The sequence below is a fragment of the Scyliorhinus canicula genome, chromosome 2 (genome assembly GCF_902713615.1).
Source record: "Scyliorhinus canicula chromosome 2, sScyCan1.1, whole genome shotgun sequence".
In the NCBI taxonomy this organism is placed as follows: domain Eukaryota; kingdom Metazoa; phylum Chordata; class Chondrichthyes; order Carcharhiniformes; family Scyliorhinidae; genus Scyliorhinus; species Scyliorhinus canicula.
The window spans coordinates 221,768,840-221,783,395 of NC_052147.1; the positions used below are offsets into that span (position 1 = coordinate 221,768,840).

Sequence of the window (14,556 nt, forward strand, 5' to 3'; positions counted from 1 at the left end):
AGTAGGGTTATGGGGATAAGGTAGGGGAGTGGGCCTAAGTAGGGTGCTCTTTCGGAGGGTCGATGCCGACTCGATGGGCCGAATGGCCTCCATCTGCACTGTGGGAATTCTACAGTGAGCAGCAGTGTGTACCATCTACTAGATGCACTGCAGCAACTCACTAAGGCTTCTTAGACAGTAGCTTCTAAACCTGCAATATCTATTACCTAGGTGGGCAAAGACAGCAGATGCATTGGAAGATCACCACCTGCCAATTCCCTTCCAAGCCACACACCATCCTGACACAGAACTTCATCGTTGCCCCTTCGTGTCGCTAGATCAAAATCCTGGCATTCTCTCCCCAACAGTATTGTGTGTATATTTACGCCACAAGGACAGCAGCAGTTCAAGAGGTTTCTCATCACCACCTTTTCAAGGGCAATTAGGGATGTACAATAAATGTTGACCTTGCTCACTGCCCCACTGACAAAGAAAAAATGTTTTAAAAAAGGACAAAATGTCCATTAATATTTCTGAACAGAATTTTATTCCTGTTTATAATTGTTTATTTCCCGAAAATTACCAAAGGAAAATGTGTGTTAGAGTGGGATGGGCAAATTAATTTCACTTTGAGTGATGGGCCTTGTGATCATTGGGAATTTTGTTAAAATTCATTTTGGAGCCTTATAAAGAAAAAGGGCGGGAAAAATGACATGATCCAGACAAACAGTTAAAGTTCTAAGTGTACTGTGTCACTTATAACCCAATTTAGAATCAGTGCACATAAGGCAGCAAGGGAATCTCTATAAGGCATCTCACTATCTATTGAATAGAGCGAGATGTTAACAGAATGTAGCAGAAATTAACAGTGCATCTCTGAGGAACACTAATATTCGGTGGATTTACCAGTCACCCCGCCGTGTGTCTTTTGGCAGTGGAGGTGGTCTGCTAGTGGAAGCTACCGGTCCTGCCGTTGTCAACGCCCGTATATTGAGATGATAAATTCAATGACATTTTTCTTAATCCATTTACTGGTAGTAATCCAAAACATCGTACTACGCAGAGATTCACTTGAAATCTACTCACTTGTTGTTGTTTCACACATCACTGAACTTCCAACGCCTTCATCACAACCATCTATTTTCCATTCTCCTGACTTTTTGTCCATGACAGTACATATGTCAGCGTCAACTGTCCCTCCAGATGGTTCCCCAGGAGCCCAGTTTGTGTAAATTATTTCAGATTGATCAAACCATCTCATGGTATTGCCTGAAAAACAACTAAAGTCAGTTCATGGTGCACCGGAGAAAGAAATGCATGCAATACAGATATATTGGAATAGAATTAGTTCTATTTTCAATGCATCTTTATGTACATCAGAATAAGAGATGTGAATTCAATACTTTTCCACTTTAGGCACCAAAAAACATTTGCACCAATGTCTCCAAGATAAAGTCCTGCATACTCTCTGCTCAGCACAAACTGGTACTAAATTGTACTTTCACACAGTGACCAAAAACGATTGTTGGCATGGAGTGCTGAAATAAATCATTTCCACCCAGTGAGTTCAAGTTATTTCAGGCTACCAAACCTCAGAAGAGCAACCTGTATTAAAACAATGTACATTTTCCTTTAGTCATGCCAGCAATTTCTTTGGCTTCTTGGAGAGTGAAAGTGCAAATTTACTACCACTCAGTGCCAATTTAGAGACTGTTTATGCTTTGAGTTTGCCATCACTAGAAAATAGGTTAAGAACCCACACATTAAATTAGCACTGAACTGTTACAACTCGTTGACAGATACTTTCACTCGGAAGGGGAAGCTAGACAAATGCAATGAGGGAGAGGAGAATAGGGAATAGATGGTTAGGATTATAAATTTAGATGAGAAAAGGTGGGAGGGGCACAACCACCGGCATGGATTGGCTGGATTGAATGACCCGTTTCTGTGCTATATATATTATATAATTCTCTTATTAGTTGACTAGATTCAAAAACATTGGCCAGACTTTTCCGACCGTTCTCACTGGTAGGACTTTCTGGTCCCGTCGGCGGCAAACCCCTGCAGTGGGTTTCCTGGCTGGGGTTGGGTGGGGGGGGGGGGGGGGGGGGGGCACCCCATTTATGAGGGCAATATTCTGGAGGTTAAAGGTCAATGGGCGCGATTTAACCGAAATGAAATAGAGTCCCGTCAGCTCGTTTAGCAGGGTATTTCCAGGCGTTTGCAACACTGAGAACGATCTCGTTGTGAAACGGGACTCTGCTTGATTTCTTGGCCTCAGTGAGAAACGTCTTGCTGAGACTCATTTTCTGCACTAATGACTTCAACTCGCCAGGAAATGATCAGGATATCATCTGGACAGGGCACCATGGTGGACTAGTGGTTAGCACAGCTGCCTCACGGCGCTGAGGTCCCAGGTTCAATCCCGGCTCTGGGTCACTGTCCGTGTGGAGTTTCTCCCCGTGTCTGCGTGGGTTTCGCCCCCACAACCCAAAAGATGTGCAGAGCAGATGGATTGGCCATGCTAAATTGCCCCTTAATTGGAAAAAATAATTGGGTAATATAAATTTATTTAAAAAAGGATGTCATCTGCCCCCCCCCCCCCCCACCCCCCAAAACGCTAATTAATTTCCATATTGAATAATGGTGCCATATTAGCTAGGAGCTAGTCCTGCAGGACAATTTTTATGCAATTGAGAACTCGAGACCCCCCAACCACACCTCATAAGGGCAGGACACCCCGGGCCCAATCCATGACACAGGCAAGATGCCACCTTGACCCTGCCATAGCAGCACCCTGGTGGCACTACCATGGTTCTTGGGTGGCATTGGCACTCACTTCTCATCGTGCATATTAAAATATTTTAATTAAAATTAGCATTTTTACACTGTACAAGAAATGGATGAAACGGTGATAATTTACATGTTGTTCCTTTTCAGCACCCCCCCCCCTCCGCAACCCCCCTCCCCCCTTTTCTGCTGTCTCCGGGTTCTATCCTAGGCCCTTTTTTTTTTACCGTAGATGGTTTGTTTGGTATTTGTCTTATTCTTATGGCTTTGTAATGGGCCCTCTGGTCCCCTTGTCGGTCTCTCCATGGGCTCCCCTTTGGCATTTCCTTGGGTTTCTCCCCCCTGTTGCCCCCCAACCCCTCGTGTTTCCCTCTGCTTTTGCGACCCTAGTGGTTCCCATGCCACAATCACAGGTTAAAGAGATGTCAATTGTCTCAAGCCAGGACAGGTGGTAGGATTTTGCAAGTCCAGGCCAAGGCAGTCTTCAGGACGCGCGACAATGCAGAATCGCCGAGTAGAAACTGATAGCCAAGTTCCACATGCATGAGTACGGCCTCAACCGGGACCTTGGATTCATGTCGCACTACATTCCCCCCCCACCACCACTTGCAAAATCCTACCAACTGTCCTGGCTTGAGACAATTCACACCTCTTTAACCTGTGATTATCCCTCTCTCCAGTTGCACCGTCTGGACCTGTAAAGACTTAATTACCTGCAAAGACTCGCATTCAAAGTATCATCTTGCATCATTGGCTTTGTCTATATATGTGTTTGTGTCACCTCCCTCTTCACTCATCTGATGTGCTACTGAGCCTTTATAAGGCTCTGGTTAGGCCCCATTTGGAGTACTGTGTCCAGTTTTGGGCCCCACATCTCAGGAAGGACATACTGGCACTGGAGCGTGTCCAGTGGAGATTCACACGGATGATCCCTGGAATGGCGGGTCTAACGTATGATGAACGGCTGAGGATCCTGGGATTGTATTCATTGGAGTTTAGAAGGTTAAGGGGAGATCTAATAGAAACTTACAAGATAATACATGGCTTAGAAAGGGTGGACGCAAAGAAACTGTTTCCGTTAGGCGAGGAGACAAGGACCCGTGGGCACAGCCTTAGAATTAGAGGAGGTAAATTCAGAATAGAAATGCGGAGACATTTCTTCAGCCAGAGAGTGGTGGGCCTGTGGAATTCATTGCCGCGGAGTGCAGTGGAGGCCGGGACGCTAAATGGCTTCAAGGCAGAGATAGATAAATTCTTGATGTCGCGAGGAATTAAGGGCTACGGGGAGAATGCTGGTAGGTGGAGTTGAAATGCCCATCAGCCATGATTGAATGGCGGAGTGGACTCGATGGGCCGAATGGCCTTACTTCCACTCCTATGTCTTATGGTCTTAAAGGAGCTACGCTCCGAAAGCTTGTGATTGCAAATAACCACTTGGATTTTAACCTGGTGTTGTAAGACATCTTACTGTATCCACTCCAGTCGAACGCCGGCATCTCCACATTACAGTCCCATTCAAGTATTTAAATTGCTAACCCACTTTCTGGGAGGTTTGTTGTCCACCCCAATCCCAGCTGTATTAAGCCCAGAAAGTGGGCAGTGGGAAACGGATTCCAAATTTAAAAAAAAATCAATTTAATACAACCCCACCACTTTTGGCCATTATGTTTCAGCTTTGAATTTTGTTGATTGGGAACCTTTTTTAAAAAAGATATTTCTCGCTCTAAATATACATTTCTATTTAGTTGCTGTATGTTGATATATACAGCAACTCACTGGATTGAGAGAGTCAACTGTAGGTGATTGTTCATCAGGCTTGACCTTAAGCAGAGAAAATACTAACTTTATCATTCCCCGTGTGAATAGGGGCTCAGTTTGGAATTAGTGAAGTGGAAAGATGCTGGAAGATTTGCCTAGTTTGAAACTGGAGAAATAATTCCACAATGGTTCTCACACCTTTGCGGCAGAAAGCAGTCAGCAGAGTGAGTTTGGAAGGCTGTGAGAAGGTAATTGGATATCTGCCAGCAAGGAGATATCTGGGACAAGGAGCTGAAGAATCCATCATCATGTGGTCTTTAAGGACACGCTGGGAGGGTTGCTTCGCCAAAAGCTAATGGAAATTTCCCCAAAAGTCTTGCACCTTGAAGAAAGCAGGAATACTGAAAAGAATTAAAGTACATTTTGGAGGGCTATGGCATACCTTTACATTGGTCCCAGAAGAAATGAATAAGCGGATCTTTGTAACATATAAGGGAACTTTTGGGGGAGGGGGGGGGAGTGTCAATAAAAAGTAGAACTGAGTTTATAGTTTAAGTACTTAACAAACTATCCATGCCAACCATCAAGCACCTATTTACTTTAATTCCATTTCCCAGCATTTGGCCTGCAGTCTTGTAAGTTATGTTCGTAGTGCTTACATCGTCTAACTTTCTTTATGTATACACAATAAAGTTTACTGTTATTTAAAATTCTGAAATCTTATGTCAGTTCCGCCAGTTAATTACTGGGTGTTTGGATGTTTCTTTTTAATGTTAACAATCCCCAACAGGATCGTAACAAGAGTTAAGACTAGTCAGGGAGAATGGAGCCAAATTTTGGGGGAGAGATATGGCAGAGATATTAAAGAAATATTTTGTTTCGTTTTAAATGATGGTAAGAGTAACTCATAGAATCATAGATTTTCCAGTGCAGAAGGGGGCCCATCAAGTCTACACTGGCCCCTGAAAGAGCACCCTACCTAAGCCCACACCTCCATCCTATTCCCATAACCCAGCACCCCTCCTAGCTTTTGGACACTACCGGGCAATTTAACATGATCAATCCATCTAACCCGCACATCTTTGGACTGTGGGAGGAAACCGGAGCACCCAGAGGAAACCCACGCAGACATGGGGAGAACATGCAGACTCTGCACAGACAGTGACCCAAGCTGGGAATCGAACCTGGGTCCCTGGCGCTGTGAAGCAACAGTGCTAACCAGTGTGCTACCGTACTGCCCTTAACTGTATTAGACAGACCAGATGTCCAGTGATAACTGCAGAGAAGGAATTCATTCTACAAAATCTAGTAAAATACATGGTGCATAAAACACGTGATGGCATCACAGCTTACACCAGACTGTTCAAAGAAGTTAGGAAGTTAGTAAGAGTTCAAATTATCAGTTCTCAATTGTATAAAAATTGTCCTACAGGACTAGCTCCTAGCTAACATGGCACCATTATTCAATATGGAAAGAATAAACTAGTATCTATAGGGAAGTTAGTCTAACGTCAGTTGAAAGCATTATTTTAAAATCCTTAATTTGAAGTAACTGAACTGATCTTATGGACTGAACTAATCTTTCCGTGCATCTTCTCTACAGTTGAAGCACTACACAACATATACTTCACCCACTGTCTATGTTTATGCATTTTCATTATGTATCCTCGTGTATTTACTGTATGTTCTATGTTTTCATGTATGGAGGGATCTGCTTGGACTGTTCGCAGAACAATACTTTTCATCGTACCTCTTAAAAATGAATGTAAATCTAATCTAACTGATTGGATAGATAAAAGGAATTGGATGTGTATGGAATTCAAAGGTGTTCAATAAGTTGTTTCCCAGGGGCTTGTTGGAAGAATTCAGGTCTATTGTATATGAGAAAATTAGTATCTTAGTTAATAGACAGAAAATAGAGTTACGGTAAATTTGTGTTGCTTGGATTAGAAATGGGTTGGACATGGCGTAGTCAGCTGTCCTTAGATTCGAGAATGATGTTTACTCAGGGTCCCGAGTTTCCACCATTGGTCTTGGCCTACAGATTTATGGGCACATGTGACAGGAAGTCCCATGATATAGTGGGATCCAGAGCACAAGATTTGTTTCTTTTTCTTTCCTCCTCTGCCACTGCTCTGCTTTGTCATTAAGATGTCGTGACTCAAATTATGAAGCAACTTGATAGACATATTGTCGCCACTCTGAATGATTGGTAGCAATCATCACCGAGTCGTGAATGTCAATGCTGCCATACTTCAAGGACAGCTTCAGAATGTTTATGAAGGGTTTTCTTTGTCCTCCCCTGGAATGTTGACCATTTGAGAGTTGAGAAACAGGAGCTGATATATTGGATGATGTACTTTGCCAGTCAATGCCGAATCCACTTTTATGCACAGAATGTACAGATGATTTTTACTTGGAGCACAATCTCAAAACTCACAGATGTATCAGTAGACAGTGAGATGCATTTTGGATTATTTAAATTAAAAGTTAGCACTGACACAATGTATTGAATGACCTTTTTCTGTGCTGTAGGTATCTCTCGTTCTCTGGAATCAAGGCTCTAATAAATCATGTATTTCAGTGTTAATGTTGGGCTTTGAAGTCTTTGTTGAATTTTTAATCAAAATGTCTAGCTCTCAAAACATACAGTCAGTTAGTTTTCATTGCTCTGTGCTATTTAGCAGTTGCCACACATCAACCGGAGGCATTCTAGGATAATCAACAGCGATCAGCACGGGGAAATTAATTAACTTTGTGAATTGTTGGCAAACCTACAGATTTCTTGTCAGAACAATAACTTAACAGAACCTGCCAAAAAATGTTAAACTGAAAAATCAGTTTGGGAAAGAATTTTGAGATGATGTGAAAAATGCCTCAGTTATTAAATTTATACATAAACAATCAGATGCTTCTTTTGACAATGTAAACAAATCATATTGAAGTGTTGGCAATTAATAATACATGCTTCCTCTACAAAGAAAACTAATAATAGTTCAAAATTCAAAAATATCCAAACAAAATAACTGATTAGCATATAATTCATTAAGTAGGATGAATGAATTTCAGATTATACTTTACTACTCAGTTATTCCAAATATCTTGAAGCACAATATATGAACAATGAAAACTGAAATAAATTCTTTGCAAAGTACAATTGTTGCAACTTTAGTTTTAAATGTGTTAAACAGCATAGAACAAAACAGTTAATACTTACTGTCTATATCAAAGACCATACCCAACCAAATAGTTCCAGACTGTGCAGTTCCTTTAAACTGGTTAACAATGAACTTGTTTTCCGTTTCATTAAGAATGCTGACAATATTACCACCTGGGGCTGAGGGAAAAATAATAGTCACAAATGAAATATGAAGTGATCACAATTAAAGACTGAATGTTTGGCAAATTTAATTGGTTGAAAAGATATCTTCAAACCCAATGAATGAGGCTGTCTGCATTCCTCAATGTCATGTTAAATTTGGTAATTAACTTGAATCATGCATGTAGTTAAATAATTTTAAGACTAAAAATAAGGCATTTTTCCGAAACAATATTCAAAATGGATTTGCCAATTTAAAAGGCTGAAAACATTTCAACAATGCAGGACAAGAATATTTTATATTACACATAGGAAGTGATCTGGCAGCACAGCCTTTGAAGTTCTTAATGCACAATTTGAGACCGAATGGGATACATACAAGGTATGTATCCGGTATGGCAGCATGGTAGCACAGTGGTTAGCACTGTTGCTCCACAGTTCCAGGGTCCCAGGTTCGATTTCTGGCTTGGGTCACTGTCTGTGAAGAGTCTGCATGTTCTCCCTGTGTCTGCGTGGGTTTTCTTTGGGTGCTCCGGTTTCTTCCCACAAGTCTCGAAATACGTGCTGTTAGGTAATTTGGACATTTTGAATTCTCCCTCTGTGTACATTGTTGCCCGTTTCGATCCCAACACTGTTGCTAATATTAATGATCTTGGTCAACCACAAGCCTTCCCTTATATCGATCAAATGACCACATAACCAGTTAGTTAGTTCAAAAGATGGTTTATTTGCATACACAAGTGTTACCTCAACATGCAAACACAATGGGCGGAATTCTCCGCAAGGCCCGACGCCATCGTGAAACCCGGAGAGGTTCACGACGGCGTCGGAGACCGCTCCTTGCCCCCTATTCTCTCCCCCCCCCCCCCCCCCCCCGGGGCTAGGAGGGCCGTGCCGTAAATCTCGTAAATGGCGTCAAGGCCCGGGGCAGGCCGAGAATGACGCGGCCAGCGCGCCTAATGACGTCAGCCGCGCAAGTGCAGGTTGGCCGGCGCCAACCCGCGCATGCGCGGTTGTCGACTTCCCCTCCGCTGCCCCGCAAGACGTGGCGGCTTGATCTTGTGGGGCGGCGGAGGGGAAAGAGTGCGTCCCTTTGAGACGCCGGCCCGACGATCGGTGGGCACCGATCGCGGGCCAGTTCCCTCCCGAGCATGGTCGTGGTGCTCACTCCCCTCTCCGCCCCCCACAAGCCACAAACCAGATATTGGCACCATGTTCACGCCGGCAGCGACCAGGTGTGGTTGCCGCCGGCGCGAACCAGTCGGGAACGGCAGGCCGCTCGGCCCATCCGGGTCGGAGAATCGCCGGTCGCCGTGAAAAACGGCGGCCCGCGATTCTCCGAGCGCCGTGTCCCAAAACACGACACGCCATTTTGGGGGGGGGGGGGTGGGAGAATCGCGGGGGGTGCCAGAGCGGCCCTCCCGCAATTCTCCCACCCGGCGTGGGAGCGGAGAATCGTGCCCCATATCTACTACGAGTTAAACTATACCCATCAGCTACAATAACCTATACTTAACTTCAGGGCGACTGGCACTGTGCAAATGGATAAGGCCTTTATCTGGATTTCACTTGGCTGGTTTGAAGAAAGTGGCTCTGTCCCTGCTGACCCAATAGTTTGACAGGGCTCTGATCACTGTCTTCGATTTCGGCCAATAAAGGGGCGGGTGCCTTGGTGGGTCCTTAGCGGTCATTGACCTTGGCAGTTGGGCTTTCTGAGTAAAAGGAGTGGCGCAATCAGTCTGTGGCTGTACCGGTTGCTTAACTGGAGTTCTATTGTCCTGAAAAAATGGGCCATTAAAATACAAACGAGCGGGGGGGTTTCGATCAGGTCTGGTTACCTGTGTTTCAGATACACATAGGCTGTGTATCTGTCTGAGTCCTGGGTTGGCCATACTTCCCATGGTCCTTTGCAGGTGGCCATCTTAGATGGCTACAACCTGAATAGGCACCGGAATGTGGCGCCACTGCTCCCGCCTGCAACTTGGGCTGGTTTGACACCTTGGGCGCGATTCTCCACTCTCACGCCGGGTGGGAGAATCGCGGGAGGGCCGCTCTGGCACCCCCCGCGATTCTCCCACCCACCCCAAAATGGTGTGTCGCATTTTGCGACACGCCGCTCGGAGAATAGCGGGCCGCCGTTTTTCACGGCGACCAGCGAATTTCCGACCCGGATGGGCCGAGCGGCCTGCCGTTCCTGACCGGTTCACGCCGGCGGCAACCACACCAGGTCGCTGCCGGCGTGAACAGCGCGCCAAAGGTGAGTATGGGGCTTGTGGGGGGGCGGAGAGGGGAGTGAGCACCACGACCGTGCTCGGGAGGGGACTGGCCCGTGATCGTTGCCCACCAATTGTCGGGCTGGCGTCTCAAAGGGACGCACTCGTCTTGCGGGGCAGCGGAGGGGAAGACGGCAACCGCGCATGCACAGGTTTGAGACGTCTGCCGTCGTGATGTCAGCCGTGCATGCGCGGGTTGGAGCCGGGCAACCTGCGCATGCGCGGCTGATGTCATTAGGCGCGCCGCCCGCGTCATTCTCGGCGCACCGGGCCTTGACGCCAGTGACAAGGCCCCGCGGCTGAGATTTATGGCATGGCCCTCCTAGCCCTCTCGGCGGGGGCGGGGGGGGGGGGGGGGGGGGGGGGTGAAAATAGGGGGCAAGGAGCGGCCTCCGACGCCGTCCGTCGTGAACCTCTCCGGGTTTCACGACGGCGTCCGGCCTTGCAGAGACTTCCGCCCCTTGAATATAGTTTCTCGGGAACCGAGCTCCACATCCATATCGTGAGATTGTGCTAAATACAGTCTTCCAAAACCTTTCCAGATTCGGGCAGAACCAAAGCATATGAACATGGTTCGCGAAACCCCTCCCACATTGCTCACAGGCATCGTCCAACGCCTTGAACAGCTGGCTCATCCTTGATTTTGTGAAGTGTGCCCTGTATACTACCTTCAGCTGCATCAGCCGCAACCTCGCACACAAGGTCGAGGAATTTACTCTCCGCAGCACCTCACACCACAATCCTACTTCCATCATCCCCTCCAGATCCTCCTCTCACTTTGCCTTAATCCTTTCCATAGACACCTTAGCCTCCTCCAAGGTCCTCCCGTAGATCGCTGAAAAAATCCTCTTCTCCCCCCCCCCCCCCCCCAAAACTCATGACTCGTCCCAAGAAACAAATCCTTAATTTCCTTGAACCCATGATTCCCCCTAATCGGCATCCCCCTGACCCAGCCCCCACCTTAAAATGTTGCCCGAGCTGCCTCCAAATCTTCAGTGTGGCCACCACCACCGGACTCACGGGGTACTTTCCTGGAGCCGTTGGAAGAGGTCCCCAATCCCCTCACATTCCACGTCACTATTCTAACTGGGGGGGGTCTCTCACCAACCCCCCCCCCCCCCCCCCCCCAACCGCCATCATCATAACCCTGGGACCTGTGCTTAGGGCCTGACCCACCCTGTCCCTTTGTTACCATCGAACCGCTTCTCCCTCCCAGAATCCCTCATCCACTTCCTCATCAAAGCACCTCTCCCGTATCAATCCTATCCCTCCCCATCTTTCACACTTCCTAAATCCATCGAAACCTGCTTGACCAGGCTCCAATGACCATGGCCCCTCCCCCCACCACACTCCCGTTCACTAGCCAAACTTTTCTTGCTAATGTGAAGGCCCCTGTCCAAGCCCCCCTCCTCCCAATCCCCTCCCCCATGGCCCCGTCCCTGAGAACAAAGACAAACAAACAAAACCACTGCAAAAGCCACGCCCCAAAAACCACCATAATCCCAAAGCCCAATCTAATTGTAACCAACTGTGGGCACAACAAAGGTAAACTACCCTTCCCCATTCAGTCAAACCAAAAGCCCAGCTGTTCCTCCCCACAAATACACCTTCGCTGCCCCCACCATCTCGAAATAGGTCTCCTGAATTGTAGGCCACCCTCAGCTTTGCCGGGTAGACCAGGCCAAACCTCACGCTGTTACTGTAAAGTCCGAGCTCCACCTGCCTTCTCGCCAGCTCCACCGTTGAGTCTTGATATATTTGAATACCAACTTCTCCCACTTCACCTCACGTCTGTTCGCGCAACTCAGGACCTTCTCCTTGATGTGAAACTTGTGAAAACAAATCATAACTGCCCTCGTTTTTTTTGACTTGAGCCTAAGCGACCGATGAGTCCTGTCCAGCTCATATCTTCTCTCCTCTCCTCCACCTCCCCCTCTCCTCCTCCCACCAAACAACAGCAACTTCACAAAGTATTCAGCCTCGGGCCCGCCTCCCCCTCAGGCAGGCCCACAATTCATAAATTCTGCCGCCTCGACCTGTTCCCCAGGTCCTCCACCTTGGCTACGAGTCCTTTGTTAGCCTCCACCACCTCATCGCCCATCAAGGTGAGCTGTCGCTGTGTTGCGACAGAGGTTCCTCCACCCCTTCAACCTTTCTCCTTGCTCTTGTACCTTGGCCGATGTCTTCGAAACTGCCGCCTTAAGCTGGGGGAGCAGGGAGGCAAGCGGGTGGTGAAGATCAAGGAGAAATGGGAAGCGAAGTTGGGAATGGAAATCAATTGGGGAGTATGGAGTGAGGCATGCGAAGGGTAAACGGGACCTCTTCTTGTGCAAGGATGAGCCCGATACAGTTTAAGGTGACGCACAGGATGCATATGACTCGGGCACGAATGAGTGGTTTCATTCAGGGGGTAGCAGATGAGTGTGAGAGGTGTGGGCGGGGCCAGCGAATCATGCACACATATTTTGGGGTTGCGAAAAATTGGGAAGATTCTGGGCGGGAGTGTTTGCGGTCTTAGCCAGGATAGTAGAGGAGGAGGTGGACCCGGACCCTTTGGTGGCGATATTTGGGGTTTCAGAGAAGCTGAAGCTCATGGAGAGGAGGAAGGCCGATGTCTTGGCCTTCAGCTCTCTGATTGCACGGCGACAAATTTTGCTGGAGTGGCGGTCGGCATCGCCATCGGGAGTAGCAGCTTGGGTGACCTGTATGACTTCCTGCGGTTAGAGAAGATAAAATATGAGTTAAGGGGCTCAGCAGGGGAGTTTGAGAAAAGGTGGGGGATGTTTGTGACCGTGTTTGAGGAGCTGTTCGTCGCAGGGAGGTGGGGGGGGTGGGTGATAGGGAGAGGGGGGTTGAAAAAGGAGAAAAATCTGTACAAACTGTATAGCTGATTGTTGGGAAGTATGTTTCCCGGGGTGTTTATTTGCTGTAACCTATTGTGATACAAGTTTGTAATAGAATGCGTTTTTAAAAACAAAGAAACTGCCGCCTTCACCGGGGCAATCGCCTCCTCCACCCACTCCGTCATCTCAGCCATCGTGTCCTTTCACAGCACCTCCATATGATTAACGAACTGCATCTCGAATTCTCCGACCATAACCTCGGTCAGAGTTTCCACTGTGAGGGGCACGGCCCCACCCAGCGATCCAGCCTCCGCCATCTTTCCTGCTGCCAAGCTGACCCGTTCTCTCGATGACGAATTTTCACTTGCTCCCTTCTTCCAAGCGGCTTTCTTCTGGGTCTTAGACATTCTCAACCTTCCTTATGCTTTCTTGCACTAGCTTGTTCAAAAACTTCCCCTGAAACAGGACATTAAACTCCTGAAACCAGAGACTCGAACAGGAGCCACCCAACGTGCGACTTCCACCTACATGCTGCCACCGGACGTTCCTGACTCGAACCCTTTAGTAACCTGTTCATAGAGAGGAGGTTTTGTTTTTTAAAATCGCTTATTGTCACAAGTAAACTTCAATGAAGTTACTGTGAAAAGTGCCAGCTTTAGAGAAACAGCAGACAAATTTCAGCTCGAAAAATGTGCCTCCAGCTAGTTAGGGGATTTAATGTCTTTTTGAATTTCGAGAAAAATGTAAATTTCACATCAGGAGTACTGTTGAGAGATTGTACCCGAGATAGCAACCGTCTATGTCCTTTTTCAAAGATCTAGACACTGTCAGCTGTTAAGCATAGAGTCTGTGTTATTTGCTTTTTGTTTGTATTATTGTGAAAATCTTCTTTTTGTTCTTATATTTGCACAAATTCTTGTTCTATACTGTACCTGTTTTTCATTGAAAACATAATTTGTTGTGTTATTTGTAATACATAAAAAAATCTAATAAAATATTTTTAAAAAAAAGAACTGAATGAACTATGTTCGATGAATACTAGTCAGAGAGTGAGATGCATAAAGGGAACTCCTTTGCCTTCTGGCAGTCACCCATTCCCTCTTTGCCCCACATCACTGAACTGCAGGGTGACCGTCTCAAGAAATGCATTATTCATGTAGCTCTCATCCTCATAGATGTTCTGCAATGACTCCAGCTGCTGCTCAAACTCTGAAACCCAAGTTCAAACTTTTCAAAATGATGACACTTCTTGCGCATGTCTTTGTCCAGAAGACTAGAAGTCCTGAGAGTTCTCACCTAGGATCGGATGTGCTTTGCACAGCACTGAGATGTCTTGTCATTACTAATTACATTTTTTTTAAAATTCCAATTAAGGGGCAATTTAGCATGCCCAATCCACCAACCTTGCACATCTTTGGGTTGTGGGGGTGAGACCCACGTAGACACGGGGAGAATGTGCAAACTCTACACGGACAGTGACCCAGGGCCAGGATTGAACCCGGGTCCTCGCTGCTGTGAGGCAGCAGCGCTAACCACTGCGTCACCATGCCGCCCTGACTATTAGCTAAATAAACACTCAAGCTTCTCATCAATC

General features: G+C 46.7%; 1 protein-coding gene across 3 annotated transcripts in view; it reads right to left on the reverse strand.

The window, feature by feature from the left end:
- The window catches only part of cd302 (CD302 molecule), a 63,444-nt gene that overhangs the window by 32,501 nt on the left and 16,387 nt on the right, over positions 1 to 14,556 (reverse strand). For all 3 annotated transcript variants that reach the window (XM_038789639.1, XM_038789640.1, XM_038789638.1), the window contains 2 exons: positions 7,745 to 7,864; positions 1,066 to 1,248 (listed from right to left, as the gene is read on the reverse strand). In XM_038789639.1, coding sequence (XP_038645567.1) covers positions 1,066 to 1,248; positions 7,745 to 7,864 — 303 coding nt within the window. The remainder of the gene's footprint in view (positions 1 to 1,065; positions 1,249 to 7,744; positions 7,865 to 14,556) is intronic.